At 54.0% G+C, this 15812-nt stretch overlaps 1 protein-coding gene across 3 annotated transcripts in view; it reads left to right on the top strand.

Moving 5' to 3' along the window:
* DCAF8 (DDB1 and CUL4 associated factor 8) overlaps positions 1 to 8772 on the top strand; it is a 46173-nt gene extending 37401 nt beyond the window's left edge. For all 3 annotated transcript variants that reach the window (XM_039512301.1, XM_039512300.1, XM_039512303.1), the window contains exons 12-14: positions 6337 to 6456; positions 7460 to 7576; positions 8163 to 8772. In XM_039512301.1, coding sequence (XP_039368235.1) covers positions 6337 to 6456; positions 7460 to 7576; positions 8163 to 8276 — 351 coding nt within the window. In that variant the 3' untranslated portion in view covers positions 8277 to 8772. The remainder of the gene's footprint in view (positions 1 to 6336; positions 6457 to 7459; positions 7577 to 8162) is intronic.
* The last annotated feature ends 7040 nt before the right edge of the window (positions 8773 to 15812 follow it).

The raw sequence follows: 15812 nt of genomic DNA, 5'->3' as shown, positions 1-15812 counted from the left end.
TTTTCTTTCAGTCATTGGGAATATTAGTGCAGCAGGTGGTCTGGAACAGCCTATGCAGCCACAGTACAATGCTCTTGCAACTCAGGGATGATATTGCAAACACCTGGTCCCTTCCCACGCTTCAGCCTGTGGATTGTGATCCGGATCTCTTCTTGGCTGAAGGAAGGAGACCCTCCCAGAGCTTTCTGCCCCTCTTCAAATTGAAGAGGGACTGTGAGCAGCAGACAATCAAGGAGCATCTTGAAATGATCTTCCTGTCAAAGCAGCTGATTCGGAAGGCTCGGTCTGATGCTTTCATCCCAATCCTTCTGGACAAGCCAGTGCTGCCACCTCCTCAAAATACCACAAATTGAATAGAGGGCGTGGCGATCATGCCTGGTGGCAGCTTGTTCCAAACTGGCTGCCTGAGTCAACCACCAGCATTCCTGATCTTTCTGATGGAATGACATGACATTCGGAAGTCAAACGCATTCGGCTTTGCTTTTGTAGCCTCTGTTTTGTTCTTAGCTACGACTGTCTTGAGCATTTCCTCACTGATCCAGGGATAATGATTGAAGGGCTGAGGCCCTAGCACTGAGCAGCAGCAGTCAGCGCTGATGGCTTGAAACAACGTCATTCCTCATCAGATGACAGAAGGAGTGAGACCTTGGTCTCTAACGCTTTGATGGCCTTAGGCAGTTAAGAACAGAGAGCCATCTGATAGCTTGGTTGCAGTGAGAGCTTTCGGTTGAATCAGACTAATTGTGGCCTATCCGTTGTGGTCTTTGAAGTCAGAGGCATACTTTTGCCAGCCAAAAGTCAATGGTCAGTGTCAGAGTTGCAGCATCTTTGCAAACTCGCACATCCATGACCATTGAGCTTGTTAACTGTTGGTGGACACGATCGGGAGCAGTGCTGATGAAACCATCTGGGCTGTAGTAGCTCAGCCTGTGAATTGCTGGGTGATAGAAGAGCAAGTGAGAGATCACACTGTCATTGGCAGCTGCAGATTCCAGCGTCGCTGCCTGTTCCTGTTCTTCTGCCCAATACCAGACTTCCTGAGCGTACTTGCCCGTGTGTCATTGTTCTTTCCTAGCTGTGCTCTGAAGTCATGGTGACAGCTCTTCTCAGACTGTAAAACTTCGATCTCACTCATTGTTGGTCTTGGTGTTCGTGGGACCATACGCTGCAGTGATGGTAAGATGCCCACTGTTGGTGCGCGATCAGATGCTGCTAAGTCGCTCATTAATCACTTGCCAGTCCTGCAGTGCCCATTGGGTGAAAGTACAACAGCCACCCCTGGCTGGAGCTGCCCATCGGCTTGCCAACAAAACTTTTCAGTGTCCCATCCAGCGTGCGGATATCTCCAATCAGGCTGTGCAGCTGCACGGGGAGGACGGCTTTAGCTGTTTGAATATTCGAACGTTCCAGGCACCAATTTTACATCTGCCCTTATACCCGGATACGAGAGTGACCCTTTCACAAGGTTTCATTGGTCATTTTTACCCCATCAGAGAAACTCTTTGCTGTTTTGGCTACAAGGACAGTTGACCAGATTGTCACAGGTGGTGGCTTCAGTATAAACACCCTCATGATGATGTGAATATACTGACCTTGAAGCGCTGTGCAGCTGCCATCCTAATCCTTAGTGAGAAGGGGGTGGAGGCAGGACCAGTCTTCTCTTCACTCTGGCCTGTGTAGCTTGTGGACACAGTCTTAGGCAGGCTGCTACAACTGGCCCCTTGGGCTTAACACTGGAGAGTGTGTTCACCCCGTGACGTGGTAACCGGCCTCCTACGTGCTTCTTCTCCCTTCAGCTCTGAGCCCAAGCAGCCGAACCTGGCACTGAAGAGCAGAATCCAGTGTGGCCGTCTCAACGGGAGCTGCTGCGTAGTGTTGAGATCCTGGATATTCCTGGTGGGTAGTGGGGGCTGGGGAGCAGGCCGGGTCCTGTTTTCAGCTCTGTCACAGATTTTGCTGTGTCAGCTTGGATGAGTCGCAGACACGCAGGCCGCTGAGGCTTGATCAGCATCTTGGTGACTTTCCACACCAAAGACCCCATGTAACTAGAACCTCCGAAAGCAGCTCCTTTAACAAGGCAATTGCTGCCCTTCCCATGAGCTTCAGTGTCACAGCTTATCCTCCTGGCTACTTCGCTGCCCTTACCAGCTGTAGCTTCCTGGGCTGCTGTTCACCACCTCCCTTTGCCTTTGTGGAACCCACTCCCCACCCCCCATCCATTCAGCAGTGTGTTCTGGTGCACTGACCCTGTTAGCACCAGGAGACAGATTTCATGGCTGTCCAGTTCCACCCCAGTGCTGCTCAGGCCCCTGTGGTCTCCAGCACCACTGACCTTGCACTGTGCTGGGAGCTGCATCTGGTGGTAGCAGTATGAAAGCTGAGGAGACTGGTGGTTTTTTGCCTACTGCATCCTCGCGGTGAGCCTAAGATGTGACAGCACCACACAGGATCAATGGCCCAGAGATCTAGTTCTGGGAGTCTTCTGCTTCCTGCATTCTTTATTCTCCCTAAAATTCCTTGGGGATCTGATCATGGCTCCTGCTGGAGCCTGGCCTAGGACTCCCATCCAGAGCCAAGAGCGATGCTAATTTGCTGGTCTTGTAGAGCTGGATTATAATGGCAATGAGAACTGGTGCTGAGCAGATACTGTTGGGCAGCCCCTCTCCAGCTAAGACTCTGAAAGGCAGATTTGTAAGTAGATTACAAAGTAACGGCACAAGAGGATAACAGCCATCGGGCTGTGATGGCACCCAGCAACACTTCCGAACTAGCGGCTAAAAGCCCGAAAATACACACCCAACCTGCGTAGATTATGGATGCTTTACAATAGATAGCACCTCTCCTCAGAACTGTGCTTTAACATTGTCTCCCAAGATCTCTCTTGAGGTATATGTTATATCCATTTTACAAAGGGATAAGCTCCAGCAAGGAGAGAAGTGACTTGTCCAGGGTCCCACAGTCAGTCAGTGCCAGAACCAAGACTAGAATCCAGGAATCCAGGTTCCTAGCTCCATGATTTTGTCCCTGCACTAGGCTGCCTGCCTTGTCCTGGGTATCTTTTCAGTCTGGCCCTTTGGATGGTGAGACCTTCTGCTGAGGGAGAAGGCCTCAGGATGGTGAAGGGAAGTGGTATCCTGCCTTCCAGTTGTTTCCTTGGGTCCCCCGTCAGAGTTCTGCTGTGGTCCTTGGCAAAGATATTTTAAATTTGGCTTTCCAGGGGAGGAAGGTGACCTTGTGCCGTTATATTGTGAGGTGCAGTGAGAGAGGCTGGGTGTTGTAGGAGTTTTATTACCAGGAGCTGATCAGAACAGCTCACTCAGTGTTTGTTTGGCAGTGGCCACAAGTCGTATATTGAGCTAAAGCCAGACCTCCAGGGATAACAGCACTACAGAGGGGTGACTAGTCCAGCGGGCTGTAGCTAAACTCCCCTTTCTCAGTGCGGCAAACCCGCCATATTGCTTTGTATTGGCCTCAGACACTTGCTCTTCTCCAGGTGGGGTTTATTGGCTAGGAATCCAGCCAGCTAGCGAATGGTGCTGAGACACTGGAGCAGCAGCTAGCTGTGGGAGACAGGAGTGCGTCTCGCTTTCCCCGTAGCTCCCTTGTCCATTGTTCTTCCCTCCCCCAGTCATTCCTGCTCATGGGCATTCTGGGGAGTAAGTGCAGATACAAGGGTTTTGAAAACTGATCTCTCCTGCCTTATGCTCTGGCTGGCTTAGCCAGCTACGGAGCTGGAACGCATTTCAGGGTTTATGGTTCAGGCCTCTGTTTTCTGTGTCTGACTGGGCCTCCAGCACCGTGTATCCCAAACAATACATTCTTTGCTCCTCGATGGCTCTCGAAATGCACAAGGGGAGGGGGCGGGGCGGGGTGACTTGTCAGAGCCCTCTGTATGTGCCATAAGCAACGATTTTCATGTGCACTAGCTGAGCCAGTCACTTCAGATTCATTGAGGTCACATGTCCTAAGAGTTGACCTGTGAGATGCTGGAGAAGGTACAGAACCCATGTAGGTCAAGGCCATGCAGTTGAATCAGGTGGACGGGATGGAGGGCAGGCTCATTTCTCCTCCGTCTGCACAGGATTATTCCCTACAAGGCTCTTTCTCGTGCCTTCTCAAGGCTTGTATTAAGTGTCCTAAGTGATAGACTTTCTGCCTGTGAACACTGTTCTTTGGCAGAATACATTTTGCTGTCAGGAAAATACTGTGTATTGAAATACTCCTAGAAACGTTGAATCCTGACCGTGTGTTTGAAACGCTGTCTGACTTATCACGGAAGCTTAATCAAAAAAGTCTCTCTGATAAAACTGGCTTGTTATTCATGTCAGGTGTTTTATTACCGGTAATACTAGCGCTGTAATTACAGCGCTAGTAAATCATAGGAGTGATGCAAAATAAGAGGTGCTTTTTCCTGTGTGTGAAGGTCTACTTCAGGTGTCTGATTTCACTGAAACACAAAACCTGTGTTTTCAATGGGCTGACTGTGAATGCATTTCAGAGATCAGCCCTTGTAGTGAATGTGCTGGTATCCATTTCTCGTCCTTCCTGGTCAATACCAGCTCATTACTGCACTCTGAGATCTCGGGAGGTGCGTGTTATTAGAACGAGCTTCTACTTGTTTGGAAAGTGGAGCCTTGGTTGTCGCTTTCACGACTTGCCTGTGCATAGTGGCAGGCTCCCGGTCAGCCGGCTGGCTGTGGATTGTATAGTGTTACAGCCATGGTTGATCCTGTAGTCACGCAGGCGTGTGTTCAGTGGGTGCGTAGTGGATTCTGAATCCGAATGAAGCTGTTGGGTAAAGCAAATCCTATTGTAGCTGAGCTTTGCCTTTCTTCCGTCTAGCCCTTGCCTTGCGCACCTCAGCTTTTTCCAATATACTAGCTAGCAACACTCGTCTGGTCAGCACTGCTGTTTAGTTAGACCCGTCTGTCACTTGCACTGAATGAGGGGTTCTCGCTACACCGCTGCGTCTAGACTAAAATGCTGGGTCCGCTTTTTAGCTAGTATTGGACGTACTCTGTATTCAACACTTAGGGTTAAGCTAACCATCTAATAAGCAGATTTTTTTTGCTGTCTCCATGTAGCCTAATTTTGAATCCACTGATCTGGGCTGAAGACTCGTTTCCAAGCAACTTGCATGAAACTATTAAGCTTTGCCTTTTTACACTTCAATTTGCTATTCAGTGTGTACTTCGCCTCCCCTGTTCTTGAGCTAATTCACTGGCGTGTTGAATATTCTCCTCTGGGTTTTAGCTTTCCCCTCCTTTGTCACCACATCAGACTCGCGGAACGTGCGATCTCGGATGCCTGCTCGGCTGAATTCAGTCGTCTTATGAATTATTTAAGATGTACCAAACAGTTCGGGTACAGCTTAATTGGCGAGCATTAACTCCCCTTGAGCACTCGCTTTCTCGCTCGCCTCTGTCTGCCGCCTCCCCTTTTTTTTTAGGTGCACTGTCTGGAAATGTGAGTTCATTACTCTCAGCTAGAGCAGCTCTAGGAGAAAGTAGACCTCCTCCTTCACTACAGACTTCCCCGTGGAATGGGTCTGAAGCCGAGCTCCACAAGTGGTGGCGGCTTCCCCGATGGAGGGGGGGTGGCCTCTTTTATGGTGGTGTGTTAGAAATAATTTTCACGATGGCAGTTGACTAATCCCAGTAGAAAGTCAGAGCAGCCTTTTGCTGCTTCCCACATCAGGAGCAGCTGGTTCAGCATCTCTTTTTGCTAATCAAGTGCGGTGACACAGCCTTGGTACAGCGCACCAGGCGTGTGAGTCAGCCAGCTACAGCTCTGTGCTGCAGCGAGCGAATAACTTTGTTATGCCTGTGTAGGGCTGAGAACTCAGGCACTTCCCTTGTCTTCAGCACTCGACAAACCATTAATGACTCCAGCTTCATGCTGCTCTAAGGTAGGACAGATGGAGAAACTGAGGCATAGAGGCCAGGGTCATGGGGCAAGGTTGTAGCATGGGTGGCAGTAGACTCTAGTTCTTCGACTGTAATTGTGGGGCTCATTCTGCCTATGAGTGTGCTCAGCACAGCGCAAAATACTTAGCGATTCTCTGTAGATCTCAAAGCGCTTTCCGTGGTGCGGCGTGTTGAGTGGTGCTGTCCCCAGCTTACAGGGCAGGAAGCCGAGTCACAGAGTGGAAGTGATTTTGTCCACGATCAGTGAGCCAGCGGCAGAGCCAAGAGTAGACCTGGGGGTTCTGTGCCTTGGGGCCATCTCCAGTATACAGTGTGCTGGGTTGATCCGTGCCTAGTCCTGTGCCTCACCTGCCCGCCGGGCTGGCTGTCCAGTGAGCTCGCGCTCACTGCAAGATTGTTTCCATTGCAGGTAAACTGCCTGGAGCCTCACCCTCACCTTCCTGTCCTGGCCACCAGCGGGCTGGATCACGATGTCAAGATCTGGGCACCGACCGCGGAGGCGCCCACTGAGCTCGCCGGACTGAAGGAGGTGAGAGCTGGCGCGAACTAGTGCTGTCTAGGCCTCTGGGTGCCAGTGTGCTGCTTGTCTGGCTCTTGGGATGAATTGTCATAAGAACGGCCCTACTGGGTCAGACCAAAGGTCCATCCAGCCCAGTGTCATGTCTCCCGACACTGGCCAATGCCAGGTGCCCCAGAGGGAGTGAACAGAACAGGGAATCAAGTGATCCATCCCCGTCACTTCTGTCATCTCTTAAGTGACCCCTTTGCCTTCCAAATCACCATCTGCCCCGGTGTCTGTCACATTAGGATGTCTCAGTCCCTTTAGTCAGTATCGAGGGCGACGGCGAAGTAGCTACCAAGTCAGGTTACAGAAAGCAGCAGCACCTGGGGAGTGTTTTGGGAAATCTCCCAGCCAAACCGCTGAGATGGCCTGGGAGGTTGAGGAACTAGTGCTCATCAGCATCCATGTGCTGTGGGGGCTTCACTGCAGGAGGTGCAGTCGCTCAGGGGACAGGTAAAACCGAAGGGCCTGACTGCGTTCGGTCACGGATCCCTGTTTGAGCTGAGCTCCTGGACTGTGCACGTCTGACAAGCTCCAGCTCCAAGAGCCGTTCTGTTCCCTGCGTCTCCAGCGGTGTGTTTTCACGGCCAGTCTGACCTGCCCTGTGCTGTTGATACCTCCGAGGTGGAGCTCCGTGTGTGTCGCTGGTCTAATGGCTAGCATCCTCAGCCTGGGAGGGAGAGTCCCAGCCCTATGGCACTGCCTACTTCCATCCCAGCCACGGCTTAGGTGGCACCCAAAGGGCACTGGCACTAGCTGACTGGAGCAGGCCAGGCCTGCTGACTGCTCGCCTTCCCTGGCATGGTCTGTCTGGATCACGTTGCTCAAGCTGACTCCTGATGTCCTCTTGGTGGGTCGAACTCTGTCGCAGAATAAACAGAGGCTGGATCTGGTGCTAGGGCGATGGCAGGCAGTGACATCTCTGCACTGCCGCTGCTGTCTGGTCACTCTCTGGTGCTCTCATTTCTAGGTGATCAAGAAGAACAAGCGGGAGCGAGACGAGGACAGTTTGCACCACACTGACCTGTTTGACAGCCACATGCTGTGGTTCCTCATGCACCATCTCCGACAGAGACGTCATCACAGGGTAGGTGTCCGTCCTGCTTGCATGTGCCCCTCCTGCACCCCTTGGCTTTCTGGGGTGTCCTTGACCAACACTAACAAGGAGGGACCTGAGCATTCGCCAGCTCACCGCTCCCTCCTGAGTCACCAGTACAGTCGGTGTCTCGCTCCAGCTAGTGGGGAGCAGAGTCTAGAAGAACCAAGGTGGTTTCTGACATGGCTGATCCTCTCCCTCTCCCCTTTCTGCTTAGCTTTCCCAGACTAACGTGCTTTTCCCATACTCTGGCATGAGTCTGGCCAGGACTCTGTTCCCAGGAGATTGGGTCTGAATTTCCTGGCATGTAACAGCTGGATGCGCTTTCTTTTGGAAGGCAGTGTAGGCTAGTGCCTAGAGCACAGGGCTGGGACTCCTAGGTTCTATTCCTGGCTCTGCCATTAACTGTCTAAGGAGGATGGGAAGGTCCAGCCAGCTCCTGTGACTCATCTCCTCCTTGGCTTGTTTACGGCTGCCCTCTGTAGGACTTGCTGCTTGCCAAGGGCTCGGAGCTCTGGGCTGAAGGGGCGGGGCCTGGTTGAGGGGGCGGGGCTGACATCCTGTTCTTTCTTGACAGCGCCGAAGAGAACCCGGAGCAACCGATGGTGACTCGGACGAGTCCCCCAGCTCCTCTGACACCTCGGACGACGAAGAGGAGGGGCCAGATCGGGTGCAGTGCATGCCTTCGTGAGGCCACCGTGGCCGGAGAAGCCCTTGGAAGGGTGGGGTGAAGGGAGGAGACAAAAAAAAAAATCTCTACTAACAAACACTTTCAGCTTTTTATTGGAATGTTAAGGAACCCCCAACTCCTCCTCCCCCCGTGGGCCCTGGGGCGACCAGCTCAGCAAGATGCACTTTTGGACTCGTCTTTGCTTTAGGGGCTTCAGGAGCCCTTGCCAGGAAGGGGAGGGGGCAGAGTGTCAGAGAGAGAGAGACGGAGCATTAGCCCCTGGTCTCCCCGTGTGGATCTGCCTGGAGGAAGGAAGGGGGCCTGTGGAGAGGCCTGTGTTCTTTTGGTACTAGAAGATGTTTCCGGAGGAGGGCGCGCTTGGCTGCCATGCATGCCTCTTCCCAAGAGCTTCTCTCCAGCCTGCGTTGAGTTGTTGTTTTTTTTTGTTTTGTTTGTTTTTTCCCCCTTCCTCTCCTGGATCTGTTGGCGTGGGCCCGAGAGGCGTTCTGCAAGCTTGTGCTTTGAGGGGCACGGTCGCGTGCTTCTCTCGGCTTGGTTTCCCCGAGAGATCTGACTCTGCTTCTCTCAAACTGGGGCCTTCCTTCCCTTTCTGTGTTGGTTTTATTATTTTCCCCCTCCCAGGGGTTCCTAGGAAAGGAACACCTGATCTAGAACGTCTCCACCAAGCTTGTGGTTTGGATCACCCATGCAGAACCTGTCGTCATGCCTACTTCCTGCCCCACCCCAGGGGTGTTTGCAAAGAGATGCTTGCCTAGTTTGTACATATCAGTGATTTGCACTTGGTTTTCACCCTTTCTCCAGCCCCCCCTTGATGGATAGCTAGCTAGGGCCCTGATCTTGCTGTCCTTAACTTCCCTCCACTGGAATCCTACCAGGGTATTTGCCAGAGGAAGGGTGGTAGGATCAGCCTCTTAGTGGAGAGGGGAGTAAAGGAAGGTCCTTTAATTTTCTGTTACTTTTAAAAAAAATCTATTGTTTTGGGAGCTGTGGCCAGGAGGTTCCCCGTCACTGTTTAGAGGCCTAATTTTATATATATTAAACACCAAACGAACCAAACTGAACTTGGATGTTATCAAGTTAAAATTATTGTAAAAGTTTAAATATATATTATATATAAATGCAATAAAAAATTGAGTGAGAGCTGGAGGGGCCTGAGCTGCGGGGGGGGGCCTGTCTGTGAGCGTCTCTTCCACAACACGCTAGACTCAGCAGCTTGGAGCTTTTCCTTGGCTGTCACCCTTGGCTTCAGAGTGGGCTGTGCTCTCCTGTTGAGGTCGATGTTGTGGTCCTGGCTGGAGCAGGACTGGGCCCTCGTGCAGTGCCCTGTGCCTCCACTCGGCTTGTGGCAGCTTGGGGGCAGAGCGGCCACACGGCTTCAGCCCACTGAGCATCGGGCAGGTGCTTCTAGGCACCACTGTGCACCCAGCCCCCTTTTCTCTGCATGGCCGTACACAGACAGACCGGCCGCTGGCCCTGGCCGCCCCCCGAGGGGGAGAGGGGAGAGCTCTGGCCATTGGTATTTCTCTTAGTAAAAACCTATTTTGGGAGACTCCTGTTGCAACAGGTGCACAGGCAGACTCTGCCTTGGACTTCCTGCCACTTCCCTGCCCCTCCTTCCGGCTTTGCCAGGCTCTGCACCTGCCTGCCAGGTTAAGGGCTGATCCACTCCTGCCGGGGCTGAGTCTGGTTACCTGCTGGCATACAGCCCTGGTATGGGGGCAGGGCAAGGGGGCACCTTTCTCCTGCTGCCCTGCATCTGCCAGTCCCTCCTAAAGCACCACATATCTCCACTGTGCGCAGCATCCTTCCCACAGGGCCCAGGGCTCCCCTGCTCTCACCCTTTTTCTGCTTTGATGTGTGAGAGGGCAGGGGACCTCCGCCGGCGGCAGGCAGAAATAGCCACCAAGGCTCCCGTGTCTGTGACGGTGCCCTACCCAGTGTCCTACTGTGTGCCACCCCCCCCCCCATGCTCACACTGCCCCTGCCCTGCTCTCAGCCAAGAGGCTCCTGGGCTTGGCAGCAGGTCCTTTCCCCCTCTGTTCTCACAGCCTGAAACCCCCTTTCCCGGCAGCCTGCAGGGCCCAGCCCCTTTGCACTGCCAGGGCTGGCTAACAGAGAGGAGGGCCCCTGGAGCTGCTGGCTCCTGGCAGGGAGGGGGCTGCATGTAGTGTGGGTAATACAGGTTCTACCTCTGCTCTTCAGAGGTGTTGAGGGGCAGGGGTAGAACCTGTATTACCCACCCTGGCTGCCCCGATCACTCCTGTCTCACCCCAGCCCCCTCCGCTCTCTCTGGGCTAAGTTCCCCCTCTACATTGGATGCAGATTGGGCAAGTGTTTTGGGCTCAGCCCGGTGCTGCTTGTGCTTCTCGGACATGTTCCTCCCCTTACCTAGGGGACTGCAGCCTGGGGGGTTGGGTTAAGGGTGAGGCAGCTGGCGCTCAGCTTCTGCCATTGCCACCCTCCTGGCTTGTTCCCCCCTGCTCTCTGCGGTGGCTTTACCCCGTCAGTGAATTGAGTCTGGGAGCTGGGGCACAAGAGGCTGAGGGAACTGGGCTTGTTTAGGCTGCAGAAGAGAAGTGAGGGGGGATTTGATAGCAGGATGGAGCTCGGCTGTACTCAGTGGTGGCAGGTGACAGAACAAGAAGCAATGGTCTCAAGTTGCAGTGGGGGAGGTTTAGGTTGGATATTAGGAAAACTTTCCCCCTAGGAGGGTGGTGAAGCATTGGACTGGGTTCCCTAGGGAGGTGGTGGAATCTCCTTCCTTAGAGGTTTTTAAGGTCAGGCTTGACAAAGCCCCGGCTGGGATGATTTAGTTGGGGTTGGTCTTGCTTTGAGCAGGGGGTTGGACTAGATACCTCCTGAGGCCTCTTCCAATCCTAATCGTCTCTGATTGGAAAGATGGGGAAACTGAGGCACATGCAGGGGTTGATCTGTGCTGTGGCCATGTCCAGTGGTGCTTCACTCCTAGAACCAGAAACAAATTCCTGCTCCCAGTCACCCCACCCGCAGCCCTGAAACACGTTACTGGGGTGTTAAGCCTCCCACCTCTGCTCTGCCCCCCTAAATACCTCAGTGCTGGTGGGAAAAGGGGCTCCTTGGTGTCCTCCAGCGGCTGAGCCCTTGAGCCAGATACACAGGTCTGCTCCTGCCTGAGAGTTGATTGGCTGCTGCTACTGCTGGAGCTGTGGGCCTGGGGTCCCAGCTGGGGGTGTGGTTACATCTGTAACCCCTGCTGGGCTGGGGGGGCTGCTTATTGCCTCAGTCACACTGGGCTCCCTTTGGCTTGAGCCCCACCCTTAGCCTGTAAGAGGCAGGCCCTGCCCCCAGAGAGTGCCCCGCGGGTGGGCAGTGCCTGGCTCTGAGCGCTTTCAGGGGCATCCGAATCAGACTGAATCCGAGGGCTGTGGGAGCCATGTGGCTGCCGTGCCTTGTTCCAGCCACAGCCTCCGCCGCTTTTCCCTTGGCACGTTCCCTGGTGCCTTCCAGCTTTGTCCCTTTGCCTCCTGCTGCAGCCGTCCCTCCTTGCCCGGGTTTTGCTTTGGTGGCTGTTTTATCCTAGTTCCTTTGATTTGCTAAACGGCGGGAGCGTCTCCTGGGCACACGGCTCTGCTTGGTCATTCTGCACCAGCACTCGGGGCCGGTGACGTACAGGCCGCTCCTGCCCAAGGAGAGCTCTGGAAGGCGGCCCGGCCTCAAGGGAGGGACAGGGCTGATCTGCTTGGCATGTGCTGCAGGGACTTGGAACACCCCAAGTGCACAACCACGTCAGCTGGGAAGAGTCACAGATGCTAGAGATGAGGAAAGGCCTGTTTCATAGGAACCGCTGGATGCCACGGGGGTCCAGTGTCCACACAGTGGGTCCCCGGGTTGTCTGGGTCATGAGAACGCCTGCATGCACATCAGACGTGGTTCTGGGCTGAGGCGTGCATTAGGCAGCTTGGAGTCACACTGTGGAGGGGGGTGTAACCTCATTGCCAATTGCCTCTCCCCTTTCATCATTGTGTCCTGCCCTAGAGGCACCCTGTGAGATCAAGGCCCCATCAGGCCTGCACAGCTACCCAGGGAGAGAGACGGTCCCTGCCCCAGCTGAGCTCAGGGCCCCTGCAGGCTCCATGGACCCACAGTGTGAATGATTCCTTGCCCCAAAGCAGACTCGAGGACCCCAAGGTCACCCTGCATCTCAGCAGTGAGTCACCACCCCCTCAGGCTTGTGCTTGCCCCCACTGCCACAGGGGCTAATGCCAGCTGATTAGGGGTCTGGAACAGCTTCCGTACAAGGAGAGATTGAAAAGACTGGGCCTGTGAAATTGGAAGAGAGATGACTAAGGGGGGTAGGACAGAGGGCTATAAAATCGTAAATGGTGCAGAGAAAGTGAACAAGGGCGTGTTGTTTATCCCTTCTCAACACACAAATCAGGGGTCACCCCATGAAATTAACAGGCAGCGGGTTTAAAACAAACAAAGGGAAGTACTTCCTTTTGGGGAGGTGGAATCTCCAGCCTTAGAGGTTTTTAAGGTCAGGCTTGACAAAGCCCTGGCTGGGATGATTTAGTTGGGGTTGGACTAGATGATCTCCTGAGGTCCCTTCCACCCCTGATCTTCTATGATTCACACACTGTCAACCCGTGGAACTCATTGCCAAGGGATGTTGTGAAGGCCAAAAGTATAACTGGGTTCAAAACGAATAGGGCAAGTTCCTGGTGGATTGGTCCATCAATAGCTGTTGGCCAAGACGGTAGAGATGCAACCCCTGCTCTGAGTATCCCTAAACCTCTGACAGCCGGAAGCTGGGACAGAAGGCCAGGGGATGGATCACGCCATAATTGCCCTGATCTGTTCATCTGGCAGCAGCACTGTCAGAGACGGGGCTAAATGAACCCTTGGGCTGCAGGGCTGGTGGTATGTTCTATTAATTGAGACGGCTCACGGTCCACGCATGGAGTAGCTGGACGCATGGGCAGAGCCAGTCTATAAGCTACCGAATTAACTGGCACAACCAAGCCCCCACTCCCCTAGTGAATCCCCGGGCTGGGCCCACGGAAAAGGCAGCAATGGTCTCACACACACACACACACACACACGTCATGGTCAAGACAATAATTTTTTATTTGCTCATTAGCACAAGGACTGTTGTTTGTACATCAGATTTGGCTGGACAACGCAAAGCAGACTCTGTTTCATTCAGCTTTTAAACCGTTGGCTCTAGTTCCTGGCTGTATTTTTGAGCTGTGGCTGCAGTCGGGGCGGGGGGGTGAAGATCTGTGCTGGAAGTTGGGGGCATGTAAAAACAATCAGTGCAAATAAGGAAATCAAAGCCACAGCCTCCCAGACGTGGCATTATTCACATTTTAGGACACCTGCGCTGCCCCCCTGCTGGTCCCAGGGCCAGGTGATCTCCGTGTCTGCATGGGCCCATTGAGTTGACCTAGCTGTAAGGTTCGGGGGGGAGGGGAGCAGCTCCTTGGGGTCAGATCACTGGGACACACCAGCATGGCAGGTCCACTCCCACCAGCTGTGTTCCCATTGCAATGGATGGGACCAGGCTGTGGAGTAAAGTGCCACTGAGCATGGCAGAATCTGGCCCCAACCCCATGCCAGGGCCACATCTGGTGCTCCCTGCGAGCCCGTCACTGGACAGGATTCTGGCCAGAGAGGAGCTTCCGCAAAAACAGCTAGTCCCTTAGAAATGCTGGGCCTGCCCGTCTCGCTCCTGGGGGAAAGCAGGGCCAGCCAGCACCTCCACGAGCAGCTGGCCTGCTAAGCCCCAAAGCAGTTGGCTGGGTTTTGTGGCTGGGTCGCGGTGGGGGGGGTGTTCCTGGCTGTCAGGTGGCTGGAGTTAAGGCAGGTTCCAGGGCTGAACAGTCAGGATTGGGGGACTCCTTTTAGAGGCGCAGGTGTCTTTAAGGCAGGTTTGTCGCTGCGACAGAGAGAGGGGTGGGCAAAGCCAGCATAACGTGCAAGCCCGAGTGAGACTGGGCCAGCGTCAGGCTCCTGGGGCATCCAGGCCCCCCCCCAAGTCCCCCAGCCACAGATTTCAAGACATGTTAAAAAACATTTTACAAAAGAGTTGTTATTTTTCATTAAAGCGAAGACCCGGGGCTAGTAATAATACTGTTTATTTTAGCAAAAAAACCTCCAAACCTTCCTCCACCCCCATCACTAGGCCTGGTTTTTTTTGTTTTGTTTTGTTTTTTGAATGGCAAAATAAGTTAACACTAAACACCAACAAGGAAACACTCAACATTAGAATTACTATACAGATCTGTATAATAGATATGTACACACAGTTAGCGCGGTCCGAGCGTTAGAGGCTGAGCGGGCGCTGGCGGAGAGGGAGAGCTGGCAGAAAGGCAATCGATAGCGACCCACCCCCTTTCCCGTGGTCCCCTTAGCCCAGCTGGGCTCCTCTGAGTCGCCTATGCCCCGTCGGAGAGGATTCAAATGCCAGGCAGCAGCTGAGTCCCACTGCAGGACATCTGGCCCTGCCCCAACTGCTCAGAGCAGGGCCCCCCCACCCGCCATGGGGTGACACTGGGGCAACACCTTCTGGGAGTAAGAGCCCACGAGAACGCTGGGGTTTGTCTGTATTCAGCAGCCTTGCAGAATTAGTGAAGGTTAAACCAGTAATCAGCCCCCCCAGAGGAGAGCCTTAAAGGGGAAAAGCAAGGCTGGTGTTCAGCACCTGCCCCCTGGATGGGTGGCGGGGGGGGGGGAGGGGGGAAAGGATTAGAAACAGCAGCTGACCATGTCTTGTGTGATATGAACCTTTCAAGGCTTCGTCCCAAACGCCGCTAGGAAAAGCAGGACACTAACAGCCCCAAACATGTGGCACTCCTCAGCTGGTAGGTTTGGGAGCCGCCACTCCAGCCTTTTGTCACCTGTTTGCAGCATTGCAATTAATACTGGTTAGCAGCCGGCAGGTGTTCCAGCCTGGGGTCTCCTTATACTGAGGGCCCTTTACAGCATAGCTGCGAATTTAGAGCCCCAACAGGGTGGTGCGTTAACACTATTTATTAACCCTCATGCACCCTCCTCTGGGGGGGGTGGCCCAATCATCCCCATGTCACAGATGGGTAAACCGAGGCACAGAACAGTACTTGCTTGAGCTTCGCATCCGTGGTGGGATTTGAACCTCAACCTCTTGGCTCCCAGTCTGTTGCGTTGCCATGCAAAGAGTCCACTGCTAAGCTGAGCCTTTCTGCCAGGTCTGACCCCCCTGGGGAACCTGACCCCCAGGAATGAGGGGGAACACAACACGGTGTTTGCAATACGGCCATGTCCCCCTGCCTCTGTGTCACTGTGGCAAAGCCTCCACCGAGGGGCGGCTCTAGACATTTCACCGCCCCAAGCACGGCGGCATGCTGCGGGGGTGGGTGCTCTGCCGGTCACCGGTCCCGCGGCTCCGGTGGACCTCCCGCAGGCGTGCCTGCCGAGGGTCTGATGGTCCCACGGCTCCACCGAAGCCGCGGGACCAGCAGACCCTCCGCAGGCATGCCACCGAAGGCACCCTGCCTGCCGCCCTCCCGGCGACCGGCA

Source organism: Mauremys reevesii, linkage group 24 (assembly GCF_016161935.1).
Source record: "Mauremys reevesii isolate NIE-2019 linkage group 24, ASM1616193v1, whole genome shotgun sequence".
Lineage (NCBI taxonomy): Eukaryota > Metazoa > Chordata > Testudines > Geoemydidae > Mauremys > Mauremys reevesii.
This window is presented reverse-complemented; position numbering and strand designations above follow the sequence as displayed.